At 35.6% G+C, this 22019-nt stretch overlaps 3 protein-coding genes and 2 pseudogenes across 3 annotated transcripts; all 5 read left to right on the top strand.

Moving 5' to 3' along the window:
* Positions 1 to 1736: 1736 nt before the first annotated feature.
* LOC100265942 (F-box protein SKIP23) lies at positions 1737 to 3256 on the top strand. The gene has a single exon (XM_002278306.5). The coding sequence runs from the start codon at positions 2018 to 2020 to the stop codon at positions 3188 to 3190; it is 1173 nt and encodes a 390-aa protein (XP_002278342.2). The 5' UTR covers positions 1737 to 2017; the 3' UTR covers positions 3191 to 3256.
* A 900-nt stretch (positions 3257 to 4156) lies between these two features.
* Positions 4157 to 5151, top strand: LOC100854023 (thioredoxin-like protein CDSP32, chloroplastic; annotated as a pseudogene).
* Positions 5152 to 6959: 1808 nt separating this feature from the next.
* On the top strand, positions 6960 to 8743 carry LOC100248766 (F-box protein SKIP23). The gene has a single exon (XM_010648243.3). It carries the CDS (start codon positions 7334 to 7336, stop codon positions 8462 to 8464), a length of 1131 nt encoding a protein of 376 aa, XP_010646545.1. The 5' UTR covers positions 6960 to 7333; the 3' UTR covers positions 8465 to 8743.
* Positions 8744 to 9138: 395 nt separating this feature from the next.
* LOC100253860 (thioredoxin-like protein CDSP32, chloroplastic) lies at positions 9139 to 10605 on the top strand (annotated as a pseudogene).
* A 4385-nt stretch (positions 10606 to 14990) lies between these two features.
* Positions 14991 to 17663, top strand: LOC100264174 (pentatricopeptide repeat-containing protein At4g35130, chloroplastic). Its single transcript, XM_002278205.4, has one exon. It carries the CDS (start codon positions 15136 to 15138, stop codon positions 17542 to 17544), a length of 2409 nt encoding a protein of 802 aa, XP_002278241.1. The 5' UTR covers positions 14991 to 15135; the 3' UTR covers positions 17545 to 17663.
* Positions 17664 to 22019: the final 4356 nt, after the last annotated feature.

Genomic DNA, 22019 nt, shown 5'->3' with positions numbered 1-22019 from the left:
GTCTCACAGGTAGAAGTAATAAGGAAAGAAAGTAAAACAACAAAACTTAGAATCTTAGAACAGTTTGCTCTGACTCCAACCAATTAAAGGATCTGTAAGTTCTTTTTCTTATCCAGTTGCTCTCTCTTGTCAGTGATCAGATGGAGCACTAGGGGGGATCCATTTGGGCATGGATTTTAAAACCCTTTTTACTTAAGATACAGCACCAGAAGACATTTCCTTCACTAAAATGAGATGTCAATCCAAGTCCCTTCCTACTTTGTATATAGAACTGTTGTCATGTGACTTGTACTATCTAACTTTAGAGCCATGTAAAGCTGCTATTATTTTAAGCTGGAAACTAATGCAAGCTGGTAATTACAGACATTGGCTGGCTAAATCGAGTTCTTTTCTCATTCCCTTTTGAATAAACAAAAGCCAGATTCAACAAAAAGTGACTGGAGAATAATTGACCAGCACAGATATCTGTTTCTTTACTTCCAATACCAATAAGATGTTTAACTTTGAATAAGAAACTGGGGGACATATGCCTTGCCATAAGCATATGACTTGGTTGTTTTGGCTGGCTCCCATTACTATCCATCTGATCAAGAAAAAGTCCATTCCATTGTTTTACTGTCTAGCATGTTCCTCTTTGTTTCCTTTCCAAAATTTTCCGTACAGATTACAGCCCACCCCGCACCTAAAAGGCAACCACTACTGCTAATGATACTGGTTTTGAATCTCCTCCATGTCATGCCCCTAAGTTCATCTCCAATTAAGGATTAGGGGGTTTCTGCATCATTTGAAGGAACCCCATTTCCTAAATGATCAAGAAATATTTGTGCACGATAAAATAATTCATCAATTCTGGTGAGATTTGATCTTTAGGTTTAGTGAATTTAATTTGATTTTGATTGATATGACACCTTATGGGGTTGAGACGATATTGTGGCTGGTTTTGTTCCACCTTATGTTGCAGGGGTTCTGGTATGAGTGTTGGATGTGGGTATGTGTCTAAGTGTCTAATCCCTTTTACACCTCAAATTTTAGGATAGGGGTGCTTGGCTAAAAAGGATCTAAAAAATGAGTATGGATGTTGTGATACGACATAATGAAGGAAAAATCAATTAAAAATAATGTGGAAGTGAAGATATCCTTTTTAAAAGATCATATCTTTTCCCTCTAATCCTTTTTTTCCCATCTTATCTTTAAATTCTTATAAAAATTCACTTGTAACTAACTTTTTTGTCTTCTCTAGTGTAATTATTACTAAGAAACTTGAAAGAATAAAAGGATATCAATGAAAAAATCAAAAGTATTTGACAAGGATCTTATACTCACAACCATGTACAAGTACGTTGGGTAAAATTGAAGGATTTGGTTCTATAAAAAAAATAAAATTGAAGGATCCGGGTATCATAGGTTCCACCTAATATACTAGTCTAAGAATCAAAATGGTTGATGAGCTCAATTAGGTGAATTGCATATTATTTTTTAGAATCATTCTTTAGAGAGGAGAAACAAACTAATCAAACCTTCATAAAAAAATTCAAAAATTTTCCCTAGTAGAAAATTGGACCAATATAGGAGGATCATAATCCCTCCATCTACATCATAAGGTATGGCAAAGTATATGAGACTGATAAATGCGTCTTGATTTGAATAAGCATAAGCTGACAAGATATTGGGTTGGTTCTGACATGGATAGATGCATTGACCCCTTAATTAAAGTTTAAAATTTTGGTAGTAGTTCAAAGCGACACTATCCTAGTGAGGCAAGGCCCGTCTCAAGAGAACAGCCTTTAAGAAAGAGTAGAGTTTCTGCAACCCCTTTCCAAGTTCTAAATATAAAATGGAATATATGCATAGATTTTGTCTCCGTGTGGAGACTTAAAAGAAAAACTTTGAAAGACTTGTGAAATGATCCTTTGTCTTCACTTGGGCAAAGTAAAAAACTTGAAGCACTTCACAGAATATTCCTTTTTTCAAGAGCAATAGTCTTTGAATCAATCCCGATCAGTAGATTTGAGGGAGTATGCAGGCACAAACTCAATCAAGAAAGCGTCAACTCAACTCATCCATGGCAAGATGGTCTCAACTCCCCAAAGACCTCCTTCTCCTAATTGCCCAGCGCCTGAATACCCATTTCGATCTCCTCTGTCTCCGATCAGTCTGCTCCTCCTGGCATGCTTGTGTCCCCTCCAGACCCCACCCACTCCCTTCCCGTTTCCCGATCCTTCCCACCAATGGAACCTCCTGGGGTTTATATCTTTCTAGGCGCACAATTCTGTGTCTTGGATTACCTGAATCTCACTGCCAACCCACCATCGGCTCCTGGCTGATCAAAGTTGAAGAAGATGTCCCTGATATGGCACACCTGGTGAACCCACTCTCCACATTTCAATTCAAACATCTTCCACCAAATTTCCCAAAAACTTTTGACTTTTCCAGGTTTCGGGTCTCTGAATTAGGGCAAGAGTATGTCCTTCAGTACATGAATCATCGTCCATCTGGAGAGGCTGATGAGGGGAGCTTGCACAAGGGTAAGGTTGCTTTTTCTAGCACCAGCAATGGTGAAGATTTTGTAATGCTTACAATTCATGTGTCTGGAAAATTGGCCATGTTTAGGCATGGAAACAAAAGGTTGAAAACAATTGATGATATGCCATCTTGTGATGATTTGATATTCTTTAATGGAGAATTCTATGCCGTTGATAACACTGGAAGGACTGTAGTTGTGGCCATTGGATCACCTCCAGTTCTAAGTTTGATCGCTGACTCAGTGATTGGTGGCAACAAGAAGAGCTTGGTTGAGTCCAATGGCGAATTGTTGATGGTCAACACATACTTTGATCAAGGGATTCATGGCATAATGAATAGAGCAGTCCGGTTTAAGGTTTTCAAGCTAAATCAAATTGGGCATATGTGGGTTGAGGTTGAAAACTTGGGTGATCGAATCCTGTTTTTGGGTGAGAAAAGTACATTCTCAGCTGTGGCTTCTGAATTTTGTGGGTGTGAAGGGAACTGTATTTATTATACAAACAGCTTCTTCTTCCCAAATGACCAAGAAGATGATGCATATACAGGAATAGGTATATTCAACTTAGAGAATGGTAATTTGGGGCCTTTATCGAGTTTTCCCAATTATTCCAAGGTGATTTGGTCACCGCCAGCTTGGGTTTATATCGATAATATCGGAGATATATGATGCTCCTTTGCCTGGGAAATGTACTCTCTTGAATACAAAACATTGAATTTTGTTTACAGTGTTTGCCCATTGTGTCTGTTTGACACTGATATAGAAATTCGATATTGCTCCTGTTTGATACACCCTGTTTATCTAGAAACACTCCTAAGCTAGCTATTAAGATACTAGGATTTTTTATGCCTATATGATATGATCCAATTGCTTGTATCAACACAAACCATGAGGTTATACAGCATTCTTGTTTGTTATTACATGTATTGAACTTACCTTTGATCTCATATTCAGTATTCAAATTTTGTGCTTTGTTTGTAGAAAAATGAATGAGATTCACCTTTTGACGATGTTTCTTTGTATTTCTCCTGTGAATATTCTGAGCAAATCTTAGAACTTGAGGACTATGTTAGAGGAAGTGAGCTGAACTCATATTTGGGTATTTATCTTATCACACACTTTACTATCTTTCTTAATCACTTGAAGTGAAACCTAACGTTAGATCAACACATAGCACGATCCAATAAGATATAGTGCTAGTGCCCCCAAAGGAAAAGGAAAGAAAATGATAACAAGGGTCTGCCTATAAAATCTGATGTGTGGATAACATGAAGTCATCAGAAGTTTGGTGGGAGGAGAAAGTGTAATGTGGATAACATGAATCACAAACCCAATAAGTGGATGTGATTTTTCATCCCCTCCTGCCCATTCAAATCCATTTTTCCCTTGTCCCTTGATTGCTTTATACTCTCAACTTCAACTACATTCCACCCACTCAACTCACACTTCTGTTGTTCTGGAGCCTTGCCTCCAAACAAATACATTCCCCACTCTTCCATGGCAACAACTGCTCACCTATTCTTTGAACTTCCTTCATCACTTTCAGTCTTTCTCAACAAAGATCCATCATCCTCCCCTTATTCCTCCATTCTCTGTATCAGTTCTAAGTTGAAAACTTCAGCAGCAAAATTCTGATCAAGGTACATTCCCTTCATCATAAAGTCTACAGCCACTTCCAGTGGCAGGAAAGTTGAAAGTGATGAAAAAGTAAAGCAGGTACACAGCATTGAAGAGTTTGATGAAGCTCTTTGGATGGCCAAAAACAAGCCTGTTGTTGTGGAGTATTCTGCGTGCCATAGCTATCACAGTAGTAAGATCTACCCTTTCATGGTGTAGCTTAGTCGAACTTGCAACGATGTCCAGTTCCTCCTAGTAATGGGGGATGAATCAGACAAGACTAGAGAGCTTTGCAAGAGAGAAGATATTGAGAAAGTTCCACATTTTAGCTTTGATAAGAGCATGGAAAAGATCCATGAGGAAGGAATTGGCCCTGATGAATTTGTGGGAGATATATTATACTATGGCAACAATTATTCTACTGTGGCACAGCGGCACTGCAGAGAAGACGTGGAGAAGTTGATAGGAGATCATAAGGTCGACCATATGCTTGTAGTGCTTGATGTGGGCTTGAAACATTGTGGTCCTTGTGGTACATCCAACTGTGTTGAAGCTGTCAAGGCAGATAGCAGATGCAGTTGTTTTTGCAAGGATGAATGGCGATGAGAACAATAGCTGCATGCAGTTTTTGAGGGACTTGAATGTGTTTGAAGTTCCTACATTTTTGTTTACCAGAGATGGTGAAATGTGTGGAAGATACGTGGGTTCTGGTGAAGGTGAGCTTATTGTAGAGATCCTGAAATACCAAGGAGTTCAAGTCACATGAAGACAGATCAAAGATGCCCAGTGTAGCCATAGAAATTTAAGGGGTCAGTCATTTAAAGGAGTTGTGTGTGCTTCATTTGGTTGTTTTTATTTGAGATAGAGGCTTAGGTTTCATTGAAATCTGGGAAAAAAACAGGGGATATTGAAAGTAACTTGAGAATGAAATTTCCCTTGTTCTTTTCGGAGATTCTGTAAGGAGTTGTAATATGAAAGATGGTTCAAACAAAAGGTTCAGCTCCAGTCTGTTACGCTCTATCCCTTCAAAATCATGGCTTGGTGTTTGAAGAAACTGAGAGAGGTCCTTTCCATCAGGCCAACCGAGAGAGAAGCCTTAATCTTTAATCCACCATTGACCCTGCAATTTGGCCTTCATTACTAGGAACTTGAAGTGGGAACACAACTTGGAATAGTACGGAGCAATGCTGCAGGCAGCTGAGCCTGAAATACCTCTGTGGAGTCACCTACTGCTGTGTCATACGTGGGACCTGGTCTTGGTGGTCATGCTTGGGTTTGGCCCAGATAAGCTTGATATATATTATTAATCCATTACCTAACAACTTAAAACTTAAACTTTTAGATCAACTAATACCTAACATAGTAGTAGAGTTGCCTTATGGGTGGAATAAGTCTTAATTCAAAGAGGTTGTCCAAGAGACAGGTGGCTAACGGTTAGAGCTTTTAGATCAATGGATTGCTAATGTCACTTTCTCAAAAGCATCTGGAACAATTGGGAGAGCTTATTTAATTTTCTCAATCTGTTCAGCCCAAAGAAGGTTGCCCATGAGACAAATGGGTACCTCTTAGGTCAATTGGTAGTTTATCAATGCAAAAGATCCTTTCTAGGACTTAGAGCTCACATCAGAGCCTTGCTTCCCAGAGTAGTGTTTTTCTTGTTTCATTAAGGTTACTTTAATGTTGTGTTTTTATGCTCTTTTCTTGGTGGGGGAATAGGTGAAAGGCATTCAAACATTAGGACTTAAATTCACAATAGTAGTCTTGGGACCTTACCACCTAAACCAAATGGCATCTCTATATGCATTTTTGGCATTTATATCTCTAACCCGAATCCATTTTGGATAAAAATATAATATATAAATATTCTTAATTTTATAAAATAAAAATAAAAATAATATATATGATTTTGGAACTTACCAAAAATTCACATTTGTGTTTTGAAATGAAGTGCTCATTTATACCCAAAATTGCTCCATTTCAAACACAAACAAACATGAATATGTGTGAAAATACAAAAATTCACATATATGGATCACAAATAAACAAATGGGGAATAAACCATATTCATACCCATTTGTTTTATATATGTTATTATATGGGTCACATTGTGTTTAGTGCCTTTTCTTATATGTATGTTGTGCGAGTTTAAAGTTTAAATATATTTTATAAAGGATTAATTGATTAAAAAGGATGAAAATATCCCAAATTTGTAAACTAACCTTTCGCATTTTTGAATTTGAAGAGTAATCCATTTTTGACATAAATACCTTTCAACATTTTTATTATTTACATGTGTATTTTAAAAGAAATTGTCATTTTTACAAGAAAAATATGAGGACATTTTTGTCAAAAACGGTTATTTTTTATATTGAAAAAAGGTAAAGGGTTAGTTTTTCAAAGTGAGGAAGATTTCATCCATTTTAATCGATTATCTCATTTATAAACAAGCGTCAAGAAAATATTTTTTAGATGGTTCCACCCAATATACAAGTCTGAAGATCAAAATGGTTGATGAGGCTCAATGAGGTGAATTGCCTTTTATTTTTTAGAATCATTCTTTAGATGGCAGAAACAAACTAATGAAACCTTCATAAAAAAAATTCAAAAAAATTCCCTAGTAGAAAATTAGACCAATGTAGGAGGATCATAAACCCCCACCACCTCCATCATAAGATATGACAAAAGTATATCAGATTCACAAATGCATCTTGATTTGAAAAACCATAAGCTGACAAGAGATTGGGTTGGCGCTAAGATGGTGACATGGATAGAGATGCATTGACCCTTTAATTAAAGCCTAAAATTTTGGTACTAATTCAAAGTGACACTATCCTAGGCCAGTCTCGAGAGAACAGCCTTTACGAAATCGTAGAGTTTCTGCAACCCCTTTCCGAGTTCTAATTTCTAAACATAAAATGAAATATATGCATAGATTTTGTTTCCACGTGGAGTCTTAAATGAAAAACTCTGAAACGCTTCCTTGTGGAAGTGGAATGATCCTTTGTCTTCACTTAGCCAACGTCTTCCTGAATCGAACCCAATATGTTGACTTGAGGCAAATGCACAAACTTGAAACACTTATTCACAGAATGTTCCTTTTACAAGAGCAATAGTCTTTGGATTGATCCCCATCGGTAGACTTGAGGCAGTATTCAGGCAAAAACTCAATCAAGAAAGCTTCAACTCAACTCATCCATGGCAAGATGGTCTCAACTCCCCAAAGACCTCCTTCTCCTAATTGCCCAGCGCCTGAATTCCCATTTCGATCTCCTCTGTCTCCGATCAGTCTGCTCCTCCTGGCATGCTTGTGTCCCCTCCAGACTCCATCCACTCCCTTCCCGTTTCCCGATCCTTCCCACCAATGGAACCTCCTGGGGTTTATATCTTTCTAGGCGCACAATTCTGTGTCTTGGATTACCTGAATCTCACTGCCAACCCACCATCAGTTCCTGGCTGATCAAGGTTGAAGAAGATGTCCCTGATATGGCACACCTGGTGAACCCACTCTCCACATTTCAATTCAAACATCTTCCACCAAATTTCCCAAAAACTTTTGACTTTTCCAGGTTTCGGGTCTCCGAATTAGGGCAAGAGTATGTCCTTCAGTACATGAATCATCGCCCATCCGGAGAGGCTGATGAGGGGAGCTTGCACAAGGGGAAGGTGGCTTTTTCTAGCACCGGCAATGGCGAAGATTTTGTAATGATTACAATTCATGTGTCTGGAAAGTTGGCCATGTTCAGGCATGGAAACAAAAGGTTGATATTAATTAATGATACGCCATCTCCTTGTGATGATTTGATATTCTTTAATGGGGAATTCTATGCCATTGATAACACTGGAAGGACTGTAGTTGTGGCTATTGGATCACCTCCAGTTCTAAGTTTGATCGCTGATTCAGTGTTTGGTGGCGACAAGAAGAGCTTGGTTGAGTCCAATGGCGAATTGTTGATGGTCGATACATACTTTGGTCAGGGGATTCATCGCCGAATGAAGAGAGCAGTTCGGTTTAAGGTTTTCAAGCTAGATCAAATTGGGCATATGTGGGTTGAGGTCGAAAGCTTGGGTAATCGAATCCTGTTTTTGGGTGAGAAAAGTACATTCTCGGCTGTGGCTTCTGAATTTTGTGGGTGTGAAGGGAACTGTATTTACTATACAAATACCTTCTTCTGCCCAAATGGGCAAGGAGATAATGCATATACAGCAATAGATATATTCAATTTAGAGAATGGTAATATGGGGCCTTTATTGAGTTTTCCTGATTATTCCAAGGTGATTTGGCCTCCACCGGCTTGGGTTTACACTGATAATATTGGAGGTATATGATGCTCCTTTGCTGGAGAAATGTACTCTCTTGAATACTGATGCTTTGAATTTTGTTTACAGTGTTTGCCCATTGTGTCTGTTTGACAGTGATAGAGAAATTTGATATTGCTCCTGTTTTATAGACCCTGTTTATCAAGAAACTCTCCTAAGCTAGCTATTAAGATACTGGGTTTTTTTATGCGTATATGATATGATCCAATTGCTTGTATCAACACAAACCATAAGGCTATGCGACATCTTTGCTTGTTGTTACAGGTATTCAACTTAGCTTTGATCTTATATTCTGTATTCAAATTTTGTGCTTTGTTTGTAGAAAAGTGAATGAGATTCACCATTTGACGATGTTTCTTTGGATTTCTCCTGTGAATATTCTGAGCAAATCTTAGAACTTGAGGACTATGTTAGAGGAAGTGAGCTGAACTCATATTTGGGTCCTTATCTTTATCACACACTTTACTATCTTTCTTAATCACTTGAACTGAAACCTAACGGTAGATCAACGCATAGCACTATCCAAAGGTATAAGATATAGTGCTAGTGGCCCCTGAAAGAAAGGGAAAGAAAATGACAACAAGGGTCTGCCTAGAAAATCTGATGTGTGGATAACAGGAAGTTATCATAAGTTCGGTGGGAGGAGAAGTGTATTGTGGATAACATGAACCACAAACCCAACAAGTGGATGTGATTTTTCATTCCCTCCTGCCCATTCAAATCCATTTTGTCCTTGTCCCTTTACTGCCTTCTACTCTCTACTTTTAAGTATATTCCACCCACTCAACTTCACACTTCTGTTGTTCTGGAGCTTAATCGAAACTTGCAACGATGTCCAGTTCCTCCTAGTAACTGGGGATGAATCAGACAAGACTAGAGAACTTTGCAAGAGAAAGAATTGAGAAAGTTCCACATTTTAGCTTATATAAGAGCATGGAAAAGATCCATGAGGAAGGAATCGGCCCTAATGAACTCATGCGAGACGTATCATACTATAGAGATAACTATTCTTCTGTGGCACAGCTGCACTGCAGAGAAGACATCAAGAAGCTAATAGGAGATCATGATGTCGACCATAAGCTCATAGTGCTTGATGTGGGCTTGAAACATTGTGGTCCTTGTGTGAAGGTATATCCAACTGCGCTGAAGCTGTCAAGGCAGATGGCAGACAATTATTTTTGCAAGGATGAACGGTGATGAGAATGATAACTGCATGCAGTTCTTGAGGGACATGAATGTCGCTGAAGTTCCTACATTCTTGTTTGTCAGAGAGTGAAATCTATGGAAGATACGTGGGTTCTGGTAAAGGTGAGCTTGTTAGAGAGATCTTGAAATACCAGGGAGTTCAGGTCACAAGAAAACGCATCAAAGATGCCCCAGTGTAGCCATAGAAATTTAAGGGGTCAGTCATTTAAAGGAGTTGTGTGTGCTTCATTTGGTTTTTTATTTGAGTTGAGAGGCTTAGGTTTCATTGAAATCTGGGAAAAAAACAAGGGATATTGAAAGTAACTTGAGAATGAAATTTCCCTTTCCTTGTTCTTTTCTGAGATTTTGTGAGGGTTGCAATATGAAAGATGGTTGAAGCAAAAGCTTCAGCTCCAGTCTGATGCACTCCCCCCCTTCAAAATCATCGCATGGGGTTTGAAGAAACTGAGAGAGGCCCTTTCCATCAGGCTAACCGGGAGAAAAGGGTTAAGGGAAGCCTTAATCTTTAACCCTCCATTGGCCCTGCAATTTGGCCTTCATTACTAGGTACTTGAAGTGGGAACACAACTTGGTATAGTACAGAGCGCAGCTGCTGGCCTCTGAGCTTGAAATACCAGTGTGGAGTCACTTACTGCTGTGGCATTCCTGAGGCCTGGTCTTGGGTTTGGCCTATAAAAGTTTGATATATATTATTGATCCATTACCTAACAACTTACAACTTAAAAACTTTTAGATCAATTGGTAGCTAACATAGTATTAGAGTTGCTTTATGAGTGGTGTAAGTCTTAATTCAAAAAGGAGGTTGTCCATGAAACAGGTCCATAATGGCTGAAGCATTTAGATCAGTGGATACCTAAATAATGTAACTTTCTCAAATGCGTCCTGGAACAATTGGGAGCTTATTTATTTTTCTCAGTTTATTCAGTCCAAAGAAGGTTGCCCATGAGACAGGTACCTTTTTAAGTCAATTGGTAGTTTTAAATTGCAAAGGATCCTTTCCTTGACTTAAAGCTCTCATCACACCCTTGCTTCCTATCCAAAGTACTCTGTTTTGAAGAATCCCAAATTTTGTTCTCTTTATTCTTTGTTTCGTTAGTGTTACTGTAATGTTGTTTTTTTTATGTTTTTTTCTTGCTGTGGGTAAATAGGTGAAAGGCATTCAAACATTAGGACTTAAATTCATGGCAGTTGTCTTGGGACCTTGCCACCTAAGCCAAAGGGTATCTCCATTTGTATTTTTTGTCTTTAGATCTCAAACCCGGTTACTTGAATCGATTTTGGATAAAAATATGATGTATAAGTATTCTTAATTTTATAAAAATATTAATAATAGATGTTGCTTTGTACTTTACCAAAAAAAATCATATATGTGTTTTGAAAAGGAGTCCTCATTTATACCCACAAAAAAACTCCTTTTCAAACACAAGTAGACACAAACATACGTGTAAAATACAAAAATTCATAGATATGGATCACAGATAAATAGATGAGAAATAAACAGAATCCATACCCGTTTATGTACGGACAACGCATATGAAAATACACAACCTTGAGCTTTCATTTTTCTTAGAAGCTTAAGTTGTTAGGATATGGTGCAATATATTTCAAGCTGATATCAATTATCAAATGCAACCAAACTGAGAAATGGAGGAATGAATGGTATCAGGTGACAAAACCCATTATATAAAACCTTAGAACTAGGAAATTTAATTAGAACTCAACCATTGTCGTTCACATTTGGCCTATGATCCTCTGGCATCAGGTTCCAACTCCTCTCACCCACCATATTTTCTTGAGGAATGCCACCTATTCTTCACCATTCTTTATTGGCAACTTCTAGTTTTCCATGAAATGTCCACTGCCATTACCAAATACTTAACCAATCTCAGATATTATAAACAGTCCCCCACCTTTCAAGTATGCGCGTTTCTTCAGCTATTCCTGCGTAAAGATCGGGTTTCCATGTGAGGAGGCGGTGAGATTTGGACCCATTACTTGATATAAATGCAGAGAATGTGATGAAAACTCATTGTATAGTCAATAAACTAATCAAGAAAAGCTACTAACTTAGCTTAACAGTACAAACACGGATCTCCATCTTTAGACAAATGAGCCCTAGCCCTCATCCATTTACATTAAGCTCCTCATTGACTCTGTTAAACTTCTCATGTCTACTACTGATCTCTGAGCTGGGTGAATGGGGTTTTTCGGAAATCTTCCAACAAAGTCAAATGCTGCCATTTTTCATATCTGGGGTCCCAGGTTTCACTCCGAAACTGTTTCTATTACGATCCTTAGGTGGGTGCCATTTCTATATAAAGGCTCAATGGTACCAGAGCTTTTAGGTCAGATAAGAAGAAAATGGAGATGGGATTGAGGGCTGCAGAAGGGAAGGCTTCACAGAAGAAAGAGCTTCGTCTTTGGAGAGCAATGGGGCAAAAGGGTGTGAAGGGCAGTCTGCTGGAAGCCATAGCCCAAGTGAATGGAGGAAGTCATGTTGTTTCCCATAGTGATGAAGATGGGGTGTTGAGGATGAAGATTGTAGTAAAGAAACAAGACCTAAAGCAGATGCTTGAAGTGATGAGAGGTGGCAAAAGCAGTGCCCATCAACCATCCCCGTCGTTAGAACAACGCCTGAATCTTCTTCGAAGAAAGCATGTTTTAAGAGGCAACCAATCTAACAGAAGCCGCCGGAGTTCATGGAGGCCTGCACTCCATAGCATCCCTGAGGAGCTTTGATATGCCAAAAGGATATCTCGGTTTCATTTCAAAACAAAATGATCATCATCAATTCAGTAATTATAAACCAATGTTTATAGTATACTTAGCATGTGTTTCCATTGTAACCTCTACGTACATTTCATTTCATGAGAAAATGATCACCATCTTATCAGAAATGTAACCTGACCTTTAGGGCTTAGTTTGATTTCTGCAGTCATCTATTATCTCTCTAAGGAAAAAAGTTTAAGCTACGGAAGGGTCACCCATTGGGTTATAAAATTTAGATCATTGGATAAAGATGCAAATAATGATATCAAATTATAAAAGAATGAGATTATATACATCAGAGCGAGATCGATATAAAACAAGATATCGCTAATGCATTTTTTCTCAAATATTTGGTATTACATTATGCAATTTTAAAGAAAATTAAGGACATTTATTCACGGGGTAAATATGATTTTTTAAATATTAAAAACATTTATTTTTTGTATTTTTTAGAAAAGTATGTATAAAGGTTACTTACATGAAATAGCATCACTATTTGGTTAATGACAATTTTGCTTCCCGTCTAGTCTAACGACATAGCATGTGCTTAACCCTTCAAAATCACCTATTTTATTGTGATTTATGTGTAGAAGAATCATGCGACGATATGAAAGTACTAATTAATACTGATTATTTAGCATTATGGCCATGTTAGTTAATATATATATGTGAAAAATTACTTAAATTACTCATAGGAATTGTTCATTTTTTTCGATTTAAGGGTCATACTCTTGCTAACATGGGTACCCATGTTAACGAGTAAATGAATATTCGTGTTATCTTGAATACAAGACTTTCTGTTTTAAGAAGGGAATCTTTCTATTAAACGCTCGCCTCTTAAAAGAAGAGACGTGATGGGAAACCTTCCTATAAAGAAAGCGCTTGCCTTTTGCCTTTTACAAAACATAACAAAAGTCCACTAAATCTAAATTAGTTTTATTTAGCCCAAATGTTTCTTACGCCGACACCTACATTTATTCTTGGCATCTGCGACACAACATTTCTTAGTGTTTTGTACGTGTGGCAGGAGGTGATTGGTAGTCCATTTTCTCACCGTTTCGAAAAAGAATCCTTTAAACTTTTGATTATGAATTGGGTAGTTGAACACAACCGAAAATGTCACCATCGAGTAATACGTTACATGAGCGACAAAACAAGCACATGACTCATAATTTCATGCCTATTTTTCCGCACCAACGAGTCAATACTTGCCCATTGGCCCCTCCATCCTGCAGATTTTGATTCATGAAGTATAGAGATTAACCAGAATTGTTAAAATCAACTGCATGGTCATAGCTTGAAAGTTAGGTTGGATTAGCAGACGAGGAGCCATGGTCATGCCACTGCGGAGCTGCCTGATGCTCCATATCTTTTCCTCTTTCATCACTTTCTGAATTAAAGCAACAAAAGAGACGAGGGTTGATAGAAAAGAGTTTGATGATGTAGCAAATATTAAACGGTTTGAAGAATATTGAGTTTATGCTAAAATTAATAATGACTTTTGACTCGGGGTAATAGTTTATATAAAAATTTATTGCCTCTCTTACTGAAAATGTGAACATGTGCAGTGGACAAAGGGCAAGTATGCATACCTGAACCAGCCGGCCATGGAGACCATGGATAAACGGAGACGGCCATCGACTTATATGTCAGACACATGGCTCTGCAAGGCTCAGTCTTCTCCCACAGAAGCTGATTTTGGGTCTCGATGCCAGGCTATTCTGAATTTTATGATGTGAATTTTTTTCTAAACAATATTTTTAAAGAATTTTTTGAAATCTTATTACTGGTGTTTGAATTCGAGAAAGTACTAAAAAAAAAAATATTAAGAAAAACAATTTTTTTAATATTTGATTATCTTATTAGAAAAAAAAATCAAATATAATTAAAATTAATTAAAATTTTCGATATTTTTAAATTATTTAATTTTTATATGAAATAATTAAAATAAGTAAAAAGATTTTGAAGTAATATTTATAAATAATCATTAGTTTTAAATCTATTTTTTATTTGTTTTTCTTCTATCTGTTTTTTTATTTCTTTTCCTTATATTTTCCTTTAAATTTCTCACACACCAAACATAAACTAAAGGTTATATATATGCTTCCAAGAAAGTTTGAAGGAAAAGAAAATAAAGAAAATTTATTAAAAATAAATTTGTTTAGTTATTTGTGGAAAAGTTATGGGGAAAAAAAATTAAATTATGATGGAATACATTTTTGTCAAACTCTTTTTTTTTTTTTCATATTTTTTAAAATATTTTTTTATTTATATATCTAAATAAAATCATTTTTTAATATTTTTCTAGAACCTCCTCTGTTCCTAATAAAATAGATTTGGAAAAAAAAATTAAAATAATAATAATTTAACTTAATTTTCATTTTTTCTTTTTAATACATATAAAATAAAAAGATTTACTTCTCATAAAAATAAATTGTAAAAATTTGTAATATATATGTATTTTTAATACAATTAAAGAATTTTTTTTTTTTTAAAAAAAAAGGAATAGAATAGATGTAAAATAAAAAGTAAAACCCATTTTTATTAGTTGAGAGAGGTGTTTCTTGCCGGACACATTACCAGAATTAACGGTAATACTCCACCCGCCAAAAATGGAGAAATCACCACCCATGGATTTGCAGGTTTTGCATTCCAACGGCTACTTCTCCAGTGCCTGAAAATTTCGAACTCCAAACCAGCTGAAGATGGCTTCAACCTTCCCTCACACCTACTTCTACAATTCCAAACGACCCAGAAACGCTTCGAGGGAAAAACGAGCCCGAACCCCACAAACAAACCCGGACACTGACCTAATACTGAAGCCACGGATCTTCAAAACAGCCCGAAGTAAGAGAAATCAATCGTTTTTGGTTGAACGAAACAGTGTCTCGCTCACTAGAGCTCTTTCCTCGTATGTGGAACGTGGGTACATGAAGAATGCACTCGACCTGTTTGAGAATATGCGTCAGTGTGATACTTTCATTTGGAATGTGATGATTAGAGGGTTTGTTGATAATGGATTGTTTTGGGATGCGGTTGATTTTTACCATAGAATGGAATTCGGAGGGGTTAGAGGTGATAATTTCACTTACCCGTTTGTGATAAAGGCGTGTGGTGGGTTGTATGATTTGGCAGAAGGAGAGAGGGTTCATGGGAAAGTGATTAAGAGTGGGTTGGATTTGGATATTTATATTGGGAATTCACTTATTATTATGTATGCGAAGATTGGGTGTATTGAGTCTGCGGAGATGGTGTTCCGGGAAATGCCTGTTAGGGACTTGGTTTCTTGGAATTCTATGATTAGTGGGTACGTTTCAGTTGGGGATGGTTGGAGATCACTGTCGTGTTTTCGTGAAATGCAAGCATCTGGTATTAAACTGGATAGGTTCAGTGTGATTGGCATACTTGGTGCTTGTTCGCTTGAGGGTTTTCTGCGAAATGGGAAGGAAATTCACTGCCAAATGATGCGAAGTAGGCTTGAATTGGATGTCATGGTTCAGACATCACTGGTAGACATGTATGCAAAATGTGGTAGGATGGATTATGCAGAGAGGTTGTTTGATCAAATTACTGATAAAAGCATTGTGGCATGGAATGCTATGATAGGTGGATATTCTCTAAATGCACAATCCTTTGAGTCATTTGCTTATGTGAGAAAGATGCAGGAGGGTGGAAAATTGCATCCTGATTGGATTACAATGATAAACTTGCTCCCTCCTTGTGCACAGTTAGAAGCAATCTTGCTGGGTAAATCTGTTCATGGCTTTGCAATTAGAAATGGGTTTCTCCCTCATCTGGTCTTGGAGACCGCTCTGGTAGATATGTATGGAGAGTGCGGAAAGCTGAAACCAGCAGAATGTTTGTTTGGTCAAATGAATGAAAGGAATTTGATATCTTGGAATGCCATGATCGCTTCTTATACGAAAAATGGGGAGAACAGGAAGGCCATGACACTGTTCCAAGATCTTTGCAACAAGACTCTTAAACCAGATGCAACTACAATTGCTAGCATCCTGCCCGCCTATGCCGAGTTAGCCTCATTGAGAGAGGCAGAACAAATTCATGGTTATGTCACGAAATTGAAGCTTGATTCAAATACCTTTGTCTCTAATTCTATTGTTTTTATGTATGGAAAATGTGGGAATCTCCTGAGAGCAAGGGAAATTTTTGATAGGATGACTTTTAAGGATGTCATTTCATGGAACACGGTCATTATGGCTTATGCCATTCATGGGTTCGGGAGAATTTCCATTGAATTGTTCTCTGAGATGAGGGAAAAGGGCTTTGAACCTAATGGCAGTACTTTTGTTTCCTTGTTATTATCTTGTAGTGTTGCTGGCTTGGTCAATGAAGGGTGGGAATACTTCAATTCAATGAAAAGGGACTACAATATCAATCCGGGAATAGAGCATTATGGTTGTATACTTGATCTTATTGGTCGCACCGGGAATCTTGACCATGCCAAGAATTTCATTGAAGAAATGCCACTGGCTCCCACAGCCAGAATATGGGGATCTTTGTTGACTGCAAGTAGAAACAAAGGAGACGTAGAGTTAGCTGAAATTGCAGCTGAGCACATTTTATCCCTGGAACACGACAATACTGGTTGTTATGTCTTGCTTTCTAATATGTATGCTGAAGCGGGGAGGTGGGAAGATGTGGAGCGGATTAAATTTCACATGAAGAAAGAGGGATTAGAAAAATCAGTTGGATGTAGTGTGGTTGACCTCAGTAGTAAGACTTTCAGGTTCGTGAATCAAGATCGGTCCGACAATGAAATCAACATGGTCTATGATGTGTTAGATATCATCTCAAAGAAGATAGGAGAAGATGTTTATGTTCATAGTCTCACCAAGTTCAGACCATCTGATTTGGAGAAAAAAAGAGCAAACTCAGCAAAAAGTCACAGTTTGAGGTTAGCAATTTGCTTTGGCTTGATCTCAACAACTATTGGAAACCCTGTTCTTGTAAGAAAAAACATTAGAATATGTGAAGCTTGCCATAGATTTGCAAAGAGGATTTCAGAGACAACTAAAAGAGAGATAATAGTCAGGGATTCAAAGATCTTTCACCACTTCAATGGTGGGCATTGTTCATGTGGAGATTATTGGTGACCAGAGTAGTTTCAAAAACATTTTCTTTGGTAATTAACACGATGTAAACATCTCTTCATCCATGTATTTATTGTATCACAGGAGTAATGAAATTAATCTGTTTCATCTTGGGTTCAGAATCCACCACATTTTTCAGAGTTTCTCCACTTCTTTTCTTCTTGTTGCTTACCCAAATCTGAGGTTTTCTTGCAGACAACCCAGCATGGCAGAAAGTCATGGATGATTGAAACATGGATCCATCCAAAAAAAGGTTCACAACAGAACAGCTGAGCTCCAAGCCTTGGTCATCCAAAAAAATGAGGAGATGAGCCTAAGCTTCAAGGTACTGGTTCAGTAGATGTGACACCCCAAACCCTGGGGTCAAGCTCACCATGGTCAATCCAAAGCCCAACACTCAAATGTGACTAACTGTAAGCTAACTACCTTAAACTGAACAATAATCCTAGGATAAATACTAAACTAAAAGACATTAAATTTAAACTAATTGTTACACAATAAGGAGAATGGGCAATAAAAAAACGGAATAAGAACATAGATTTACGTGGAAAGCCCTAGGTGGGAAAAACCACAAGCATAGGAAAAGGAAATCCACTATATCAAAATATTGGTACAAGATGAGGGAATTGCGAGCGATTATATATATATATATATGTGTGTGTATCAAAGTAATTAACAAAACACGTCCATATCGCTACCACCACAAATCCTCCAAAAAATCTCATATTTATAATTTCATCACATATATTGCATTGCAAGCTTTTCAAGTTAGATCAAATAAAATTCGAATCATCAAACTCTAACACTAATTAACAACAAAATCAACAAATAATTGGTCAAAGCAGTTTTAATTAATCACCCTATAAATTGTAAATAATTAGGGGTCTTATCATGAGCTTGGATCGAGTAAGGAAAGAAGTTTCTGATTCTGACTTAAAACGGATAATATTTATAGAAAAAAGAACGGGTGACCAAACCATCTTACACGACTTGAAACTCATATGAATCAAGGTAAAATTGACTTGCTCAAAACCTTCAAATAATTTGATTATTTTTTTAAAAAAAAATTAATTAAATAAAAATTTGGTTCACAATGATCAAGTTAGTCAAAACCCAATTACGAAAATTCAAAACCTTTATGAAAAGAAGAAAAGAACACAAAGAAAAAAACCAAAAACCCAAGTCTTGTTTTTTTTATTTCGTTTCTTTTTCCCTTCAACCAAACAACAGAACATGATGCTAAAGTTTTCTTTCTTTGAATTATAAGAGGACAAAACTTGTAGCTGTGGAAACGTATTTAATAGTCTATCCAAAACTGTTGGGCCAATAAACAAATCTATTTAATAATAATTGTGTAGTCTACTGGTTTATCATCCAAAATTTTTTAATTACAAATTTCTCTTGCAATAATAAAAAAAACTGACACCTCATCTCTTGACAAATTATTAAAACAAAAAATATTAAAATTCTAATGTCACTACCTAAATTAATATTTAAAAATTTATTAATATTATCGAATAAAAAAGATAAGTAATGTTTGTATTTTTACTTAATAGAAAAAAATTAAAATATTTAATTTTTTCTATTCAGTTTAAAATAAGTTATAACCCACTAATATAATTAAAACGAATTTATTATTAATAGGTTCAGTTTAGTTATATTAGTTAATATCAACAAGTTATATTTAATTAAATAAAAAAAATTAAATTTTATTAATTTTTTCTATTTAATTAAAAAAACAAACATCACCTTAGGTCTAAATATAAAATAGGCTCTTTGATGAAAAATAATAAAGAGTAAATTTTAAATAAAAAAACTTTTTTTTAATCAAAGTTTGTTAAACCTATTTCCAAATTCTTTTAAAAAGGTACTTTCTAAATAAGCTTCCCAACACTATTATCAAATGAAAACACTTTTGATATAAAAATATATAAAAGTTTCGTTTGTTAGCGATTTTAAAAGTATTTTTAACCTAAAATGTATTTAAAAAAATAGGTATTTGATAAGATTTAGGAAATATTTTTAAAAATAGGTATTTGATAAGATTTAGAAAATATTTTTAAAAATATAAAAAATTACTTTTGGAGAACCGCTTAGATGATTATCTCAAAAATGCTTTCAAAGAACACTTTCACTTCTACTAAAACCAAAAGAGTAAAAAATATTGTAAACAAGCTTTTTAAGATAAATATTTTTATAAATCATTATTAAGAAAATCATATTTCATCTTAAAATATGAAATATTAAGAGAAGATATTTCGATGAAGCATTAAAATTGCTTCCATTATTTTAATTTATTCTAATAATCCACTTTAGGAAATAAAGCACATATATATGATTTACCTTCAACTCACATTTATACCAAAAATTAGGGAAAGAAAAGGACAGAAATAAAATAATAATCATGGTTTTTTTTTTGCTTTCAATACATCCAATAAAATTTGCCCTATCGTTAATCTATGTACAAACTTTACACGTCACCCACCTAACAAATCATTCAAAATAAATTTAAAAAAAAAAAATCAAAGATCTCCATCTAAAATCTGAAATCTCTGTCTACCAGTCAAAACTAAAATTCAAAAAAAATATATATAGTCCAAAAAAATAGAAAAAACCCACATGTCAACTTTTGTCGTCATCATCATCCTCGTCATCGTCATCAATATTCTCGGACTCGTCTCTATTACCAAAAAAGCCCTCAACTGCTCCGCTAATCAAGGCCAAAACGACGTCGTTTAAAAACCCAAGACACCCCACCCCACCTCCACACCCGCACTTGTCCTTCAACGCTGCCCAGACTCCCCGGCGACCCGACTCCGGCACCGCGGTCATCGGCCTTAGATAAGCCCACGCGCCCTTCTGCACAAGTGGGTTTTTGATGGGTATCTCCTCCCAGCTCTGCCTCCTCGAATAAGACGGCGACACTACCGCTGGCGCCGCTGCCGGCAATATGTCCCTCAGACTTGTGTACGTGATAGCTTGCAGAGACACCATCTCCACGTCGGAGCCGTGGTAGCCGTTGGGCAGCGGATGGAAGCCAGAGGTGTGGGAGTGGAATGAGAATTGAAGATCAGAAACTTCCTTAATTGAACCCATTCCTTTTTTACATAAACGGAAATCAAGTCTTGGTGGGAAAGAATTCTGCTCTAATTTGCATATACAGATTTGGAAAGTTTTGCAGAGGTTGACGGAGAGGATGGGAGAGAGTGTAGATGAGAACTATCAGCTTGGGAGACTGAATTTGCTGAGAATATAAAGATTTGGCTTTAATATGACAATGTCACTCACGATGGAGACGATGGAGATAGAGAGAGCTCATGGGGAATAGTAAAACAGACAACGACGAACTTTTTGTTTTCCCTCTTTTTAACTGATTTTTTTGCATATTTATGATGATAAATTAAGAAAAAATAATTTTTATTTTTATTTTTATTTTTATTTAAATAAATTGGAAGTTTTAGGATTTTTATTCAACGACTATTGATTTTGTCTATGATACTTCAATTTTGAGCAAAGATAACTTCAAGCGGAACTCATGGCAATAACCGCATCCTAACCTCTTTTGAAAATATCCCAAAGTTTTACTAGTTGTAGTCAATAATTAAATACAAAAAAAAATTATTAAAATTAATTAAAACGAAAATAAAAATCATGACTTTTCTTCTTTATTTATTTATTTTTTTTAAGTCTTTTTTATCCCTTACTATATTTAATTGACCGAATAAAAGACATGATAACATATTTGGTCTTGGATTAAATAATTATATATTCAATCAAACCTTCAATAGATAAATAATGAGATATATTATGAACATTTTCTTTTATATATCTTCACTATCATATATATTAATGCTAATCTAAGATATAAGATATACATATTTCATATATTATAAATTTTTTCTTTTTTTTATCAATTTTTTAACTCATTTTACAAAATAAAACTTTTTAAAATTAAATTAAATTTTTGGTTAAAAAACACCTAAAAATGAATTTATAAAATATTATATATATTATTTTTTATGGAATGACTTATCAATTCTTTATCCAAGAAACAGTGTAAGTAATGTTTTAATTTTGTAAAAAAAAAATTTAAATTTTTTTAAACAGTTGATTTTTCTTCAAAAACACTTTTTAAACAAAGTACTTTTTAAAAATGCTATCAAACAGATTCTCAAATGAACTTAAATTATGTTTAGTATAGTGCTTTTAGAAAACGTTTGTAATATAAAAAATAAAAATTTAAAATTAGTCACAAGTTTCAAAGAATACTTTTAAACAATTAAAAATCACTTTTAGTACTTCATGAAGAAATATTTTAAGGATGATTCTAAAAAAAAAAACATTTCAAAACAACGCATTCATTAAAAACATTTTAAGTAAAAGTACTAAGATTTCGTTTAATAGTGATTTTAGTAAGTGTTTTTAATATTTTTAACATTTTAAATTTTTTATCTTTTTAAGTGTTAAGAATGATAGAA

The sequence above is a fragment of the Vitis vinifera genome, chromosome 3 (genome assembly GCF_030704535.1).
Source record: "Vitis vinifera cultivar Pinot Noir 40024 chromosome 3, ASM3070453v1".
NCBI classification, from domain to species: domain Eukaryota; kingdom Viridiplantae; phylum Streptophyta; class Magnoliopsida; order Vitales; family Vitaceae; genus Vitis; species Vitis vinifera.
The sequence above is the reverse complement of the archived record's forward strand: the minus strand, read 5'-3'. Positions and strand labels throughout refer to the sequence as shown.